The sequence below is a fragment of the Panthera tigris genome, chromosome X (assembly GCF_018350195.1).
Source record: "Panthera tigris isolate Pti1 chromosome X, P.tigris_Pti1_mat1.1, whole genome shotgun sequence".
Lineage (NCBI taxonomy): Eukaryota > Metazoa > Chordata > Mammalia > Carnivora > Felidae > Panthera > Panthera tigris.
Genome location: NC_056677.1, coordinates 83,703,607 through 83,710,301, shown reverse-complemented (window position 1 = coordinate 83,710,301; position 6,695 = coordinate 83,703,607). Strand labels below are relative to the sequence as shown.

At 45.1% G+C, this 6,695-nt stretch overlaps 1 protein-coding gene across 1 annotated transcript; it reads right to left on the bottom strand.

Moving 5' to 3' along the window:
- Positions 1 to 3,255: 3,255 nt before the first annotated feature.
- On the bottom strand, positions 3,256 to 6,384 carry TCEAL3 (transcription elongation factor A like 3). The gene is given in 4 exon segments (XM_042974352.1): positions 3,256 to 3,675; positions 3,677 to 4,207; positions 4,577 to 4,646; positions 5,566 to 6,384. Coding segments are annotated over 4 exon segments (642 nt in total). The 5' UTR covers positions 5,577 to 6,384; the 3' UTR covers positions 3,256 to 3,645.
- Between the last annotated feature and the right edge of the window lie 311 nt (positions 6,385 to 6,695).

Sequence of the window (6,695 nt, the reverse complement as noted above, 5' to 3'; positions counted from 1 at the left end):
CAAGAGTCAGAATGCTTAACTGACAGAGCCACTCAAGCGCCCCTATGAAATGTTTACCTAACCCAAGATTACCCCTTTATTCCTATTTTTCTGACAATATTTTATTTTATGTATTTTAAAAATAATCTCTACCCCCAACATGGGGCTTGAACTCACAAACGCTTGGACTCACAACCCCAAGATCAAGAGTTGAAAAGCTCCACCATATGAGCCAGCCAGGTGCTCCTCTAACAATATTTTAAATTTCATTCTTTGCATTTTATTTGTTTGTTTGTTGTTTGTTTATCTATTTATTTAGAGAAGGTGAGCAGGGGAGAGAGAGAGCATTGCTGAAATCAAGAGTTAGGTGCTTAACTGACTGAGGCACCCAGGTGCCCCTTATTGTCTGCATTTAAATGTTTTATCATTAGCATTTTCCTTTTTCTATTTCTTAGTAGGAAAAACTGGAACGTATTAAGTAGATAGTGGCAGAAAAATAATTTCAAAGTCTTTAAACCACTAAAACATTAAATAATCAATATTTTACTTTGCAGCTACAGACTATTCCATATTTTTTCCTATTTTTAAATGAAGTTTTAATAATTTTAGGTTTTGCATTTTGATTTGAACCATTCTGACTTCATATTTTGTATATGGTATGAGGCAAGGGTAGGTTTTTTTTTTGTATATGGATGTCTGCTACAGACTGAATATTTGTGTAACCCCAAACTTTGTATGTTAAATCCTAACATCCAATGTGATGGTGTTTGGAGGTGGGACCTCTGGGAAGTGTTTAGATCATGTGGTGGAGCTGTCATGAATGTGGTTAGTTCCATTATAAAAGAGACCCCAGAGGGGCGCCTGGGTGTCTCAGTTGGTTAAGTGTCCAACTCTTGATTTTGGCTCAGGTCATGATCTCAGGGTTCATGAGTTCGAGTCCCACATTGAGTTCTACGCTGACAGCGCAAAGTCTGTTTGGGATTCTCTCTCTCTCCCTCTCCATCTTCCTCATTCTCTCTATCTCTTAGAAATAAATAAACATTTAAAAAAAGACACCAGAAATCTCCTTTGCACCTTATGTCGTGTGAAAACATCTTTTTATGAACCAGGAATAAGGCCTCACACCAGACACCAAATTACCTGTGGTTTGATCTTAGACTTCCCAGATTCCAGAACTGTGAGAAATAAATGTTGTTTAAGCCACACAGTCTATAGTATTTCTGTTATAGCAGCCAGAACTAAGACAACATCTAATTGTTCCAGAATCATTTATTGACAAGTATCTTTTTCTCCATCGAATTACTTTGGGATCTTTAAAAAATTTTTTTTAAAGTTTACTTATTTTTAAGAGAGAGTGCGAGTGGGGGAGGGGCAGAAAGAGAGGGAGACACAGAATTCAAAACAGGCTCCAGGCTCTGAGCAGTTAGCACAGAGCCCAACACAGGGCTCGAACTCATGAGCTGCAAGATTATGACCTGAGCCAAAGTCGGACACTTAACCGAATGAGCCACCCAGGCTCCCCACTTTGGGATCTTGTTAAAAAATGAATTGACTATATATATATGTGGATCTATTTCTGGAATGTCTGTTTTATTCCATTGATCTATAGGTCTGTCCTTATGCCAGTACTACACAGTCTTGATTACTGTAGCTTTAGTTAGTCTTGAAGTCAGGCAGTGAGTCCTCCAATTTTATTCTTCATTTTCAAAATATTCTGGCTATCTTATGTCCTGTGCGCTTTCCATATAACTTTTAGAATCCCAGTTTTCTGGGATTTTTATTGGGATGGCATCGACTTTACAGATTAGTTTTAGAGAGAATTTATTTCCATATTAACACTATTGAGTCTTCTAATCCATGAACAATTATCTATTTAAACTCAGGGCTCCTGATTCAATCAATTTATTAAGTGCACGTGTAAAGGGCAGTGTAAGGGATATCAGGATGAATAAGAAAGTGTTTTGATCAAAGTACATACTGGTGGGTTAAAGAAAATGCCTAACATTGAGAGTTTTTAATTTTTTTAAGAGTACTATTACCGTTTTCAGTTGGAATTGGTTTGCAATGGAAAGGGGTATTTTCAGCTTGAAACCCAGTTGTGTAACCTCTGTGATTATGTGTGGACAGGTCTTTTGATTTTATGTAACTAGCCAGCCTGGAGACTTTTTAGAAAACTCACACTAAGAAAAGTGTATGTAAGTTTAGACATGGTTTACCTGGGGTACTGTAGTGTAATATTCAGTTCAAATCATCATCTATTGTGTGCTCCATAGATTAGTCTCAGGACACAGGCCCCTAGTGGACCCCTAATATCCGAGTCCTTTGAAGAGAAAAAAAAAAAAACTCTAAGCACATATAAAATGAACTAAAAATGGTAATGACTGTGCTCAGAACTATGTAATACAGGGAGGCCCAAGTAGCTGTGGGGCACTACCATCTGAGCAGGCACAACTCTGAAGTTGGGAGAGGGGTTTTATCCACACTCCTATGGCAGTCCAGTAGGTACTTTGGCCCTTTGGGGACTATAGGGAATCAGAGGGGCTTTGTCATCATGAGGACTCCATGTCAATAGCTGTTAGCAGAGGATACAGGGCAGAGCAGAACAGGAATGCCCAGCAGATATCCAGAGAAAGGGGGCACCCTCTTTTCAGCTGCTTGGACTTGTTCCTAGGCACAGGTGAGACCTAACTTCAGCCCTCTCCCGAGTGTCTGGCAGTCCAGGGTCCTACTATTGCAAAGGTGCCAGCCCAACATAGCTCACATACTCAGTATCCCATCTGATCCACTCAGCAATCTGTGAGGTTAAGTTTTATTCCCATTTCACAGATGACAAGACTGACTTTTACAGCACTGGATCTGTTGTTATAACCACCAGATTGATTTCTCTAGCTATGAATCCCAGAGATAACATGAGTTTTACTTATTTTACATTCTGGAAGGCATGGGAATGGGCACGCTCACAGAGGAATGGCATGGAGGGGTCAGGTGACTGGACTTATGTTTGAGTACAGATGAGACCTATTTTTGGCTACCACGCAGGAAAAACCATCACCTACTTTTTAGCGTACACATTTCAGAACTTTCTCTATGCACAAAGCCATTATGCAAACATTTATATATTTTTAAAAAAGTTTTTAATGTTTATTTATTTTTTGAAAGGGAGAGAAACAGAACACAAGCAGGGTAGGAGCAGAGAGACACAGAATCTGAAGCAGGCTCCAGGCTCTGAGCTGTCAGCACAGAGCCTGATGTGGGGCCCAAACCCATGAACTGAGCCAAAGTCGGATGTTTAACCGACTGAGCCACCCAGGCGCCCCAAACATTTACATTTTTACAAAAATGGGCCGATACTGTATATGTGGTTCTGAAAACTGTTTTTTCTTTATTGTTATTTTAACAGTGTACCATGAACATCTTTTCCATGCACATGGGTGAAAATCCCCTAATGAAAGACAGAGAACACTGTAGTTGGATCAAAAGGCTGCTGGTAACAAGAGTGACACCTAAAGCAAAGTATCAGCCTAAGTTTAAAGCACGTAGCCTGGCAAATGCCTGCCAGGAAAAGCAGGATCGGCAATATTCTCATTAGAGAAATCAGAAATGAACGCCAAAGACATTAAAGATACGGGATATCATGTAAGCCCCTTTGGCCCCTACCTCCGCCCCTCATTCCCCTGACACCCCGTTGCCCCCTTGGGGCAAAGGGATCCTGTACATCTCTTTGCATCCAATGAAAACCACCCATTTTCTGTTTTTTCCTTAGCTCTTCCTGAGCCCTTGACACATCTCCACATTCTCTCATCATCTCCTCACTGCCCAAGTGCCTTTCCTGTAAGTCCTCCTGATAGTCCTTGGGGGAATCGTCTGTCCCCCTGTCCGTTTTTCTTTTTGCTTTCCTAGGCACATAATCTTCAGCTGGGCGCTTTTCGGCAGCCTGCGACTCACTCTCAGCCTTTGCCAGGGATTCTGGCTTGCCCTCACTGTGTGGTTTTCCCTCATTTTCAGACTTGCCCTGCTTTTCTTGCTTTCCCTCATCTTCTGCTTGTCCCTCAATCTGGAGCTTCCCCTCATGCCCTGGCTTCCCCTCCACTTCCAGCTTTTCTTCCTCATCTGATTTTCCTTCATCTTCTGTATCTACTTCATCTTCTGGCGTTCCCTCGATTTCCAGCTTTCCTTCATTTTCATTGTAGAGTTTTTCCATGTTGAGATTTCCCCTTCTTTTCCTGTACTGGGGGGTGTGGTGAGGTGGTAAGGGGAAGAGAAGATAAAGAAGACAAGGGAGACTGAGGGCTTGGAGGTGGAATGCAGGTCCTGATAGTACTGGCATCTTTCCCCTTGGCTGGGTTCCTTTGACCTGGCCCAGCCCTCCAAGTGTGTCTTCTGCCCACCCTCTACCCCATAATTCATCCCACACTTGAGAGCCAACCATTTCCTTGGCAGGCCCTACCATCTTCTCTACCATCCTAAAGCGTGGTGGGGTGTGTGCAATATATGTGGTGGGGGATGGGCAGTGGGGCTCTCAAATTCTGCCCAAGCTGTGCTTTCTACACCCTCCCCTCACTGTTTCTGTCCAGTGCCCCTCCCTCCTTTCACTCACCCGCAGGGATTCTGAACAGGTTCTTCCTATTTTTCTAGTCTTGCAGAGTGCTGGGGACAGACACACAGACCTGCAGACAGACAGGAGACAGGGGCAGGGCGTCTCAGCAATTTGCTCTCAGCAAATTGATGATTCTTTCCTGAATCTGGGCCCTCCTCATGCAACATTTCCCTCACTTACCTCCCCCGCATCCCAGCCGCCATTACTTTCCAGGCCTCAGGCTCCAGACCAGGATGCTTTCCAAACTGTTTGGGTCTCTGTGACCCCCTCCCCTGCAGACAAGCCGCCCGCCCTCACCCTCTTTTTGCGGAGGTCAATATTTCCACTTAGGTGCAGAGTGTGAGAGGGGGTTATTTCTAGAATATGTCTGTCTACATTTCACTGTCGCACTGCGGGGGCGCCCCCCTCCCATTTCAGGTCCAAAAATGTATGGAGAGCGCAGAGGAGGGGCGTCGAGGAGGCGACAGAGCCTGCTGCAAGATGCTCCCTCCTCACCTGCCCACATCCCCGCCGCGTCCCCCTCCTCCCCAACCTCCCGGACCCCTCCCCACCCCGCGCTGCTCCCAGATCCTACTCCCATCCACCTCCACCCCTGCCCGGGGCCGCCGGCAGCACCCACCTTCACACCGACCTGAGGGACCTGCGGGGCCCGGGGCAGCCCTGTGCCTCCTCGGGCTCGCCAAAGCCCGCCGGCCCCTCGCCCGCCGCCCGGGCAGCTCAGGGAGCTGGTTCTGCGCGGGCGACGGGAGCCAACAGCGCAGGCACCGGACCGCAGGGTGGGTGAGCAGGCGGGCGCGGGGGCTGCTGCCCACGTCGGCGCCCGACCGGTCACGTGAGCGCCGCGTCACCCAAGCTCGGTTCCCCACCCCGCTCCGCCCCTTCATCCCCATCCCGTAGGGACCAGCCAGCCACAGACAGTGGGGAGCAGTGTGGCAAAAGGGGGTTACCGAGAGGGCAGCCCAGAGGCTTCTTTACCGCAGGTGCTTTACCTGGCGCGCATCTCAGGTCCTCACACAGCATCCCTCTGAGACGTACGTCATTGCCAGGTGTGACAGCTGATCGCAGGGAGGGTACCTGACTTTGCAGAGAGCACTCAGCAACTGAATCCCACAGGCTGCTTTCAAGACAGGCTCTGCCAGACTCCAGAATTCTGGTGGTAGTGTCCGCCAGAAAGTAGAGCTGCCACCTTGAGTAGCTGTGTTCCTGGGCCTCCTCTCTCCTCAGTCCACACGTTCTCTCTTCCTGAGTTATTTCTGTTCATTTCCCTCTAAGCATAGATGATTCTCAAATCTCCAGCACCAGGCTATCCTCTCCCTTGAGTCTTAGACCCGTGTTTTGCTTTCCTACCAGCAGTATAGGAGAGTGCTTGTTTCTTCACACCTCCTCCAACATGTGTTAGAATACTTCTTTTCGCTAACATGATACGTGAGTAGTAGTGTCTCAATGGTATTTTACTTTGCATGTTTATTGAGTTTTAATATCATTGTGAATTGTCTGTTCATGTCTTTTCTACATTTTTCTATTGGGTTGTTGGTCCTTCTCCCCTCAGGTTTCAGTATTCTTTTTACATCAATCATCAATTAGATTATGCCTTTATGTTATATATGTTGCAAGTATTTACTTCGAGCTTGTGAGTCGCTTTTCTTCTTTGTATATATTTCTGCCATGCATAAAAAAAGTCAAATTTATCAAACTTTTCTTTTATTGAATCTAGATTTTGATTCATAGTTAAGAATTCATTTCCTACATGAAGTCAGAGAGGAATTCACCCATGTTTTCTTTTAGTACTCATATGGTTAACTTTGTCTTGAGAGCATCTTTGGTTAAGAATAGAAGTTAAGTGATACAACAGTGCCAAAATGAGTTGAATCAACTGCTGACTCAAGACACTAGAGTAACAAAAATCAAACCCAAGGCTTATTACAAGGGGAGGAGTTTCCTAACAAACCATCACCCATATGATGCTAGGAACCTCAAATGTTTCAGTTAAAGGGTAAGTGTAAATTGGAAATAAACTAGCTCTCATAAAGTCTTTTAGTTTGGCTTTGCAACATCTAGGTGGACTAGTAAACTTTAAGCTTTGAATAGATTATGGTGGTTCCAGCCAAGAAGAACCCTT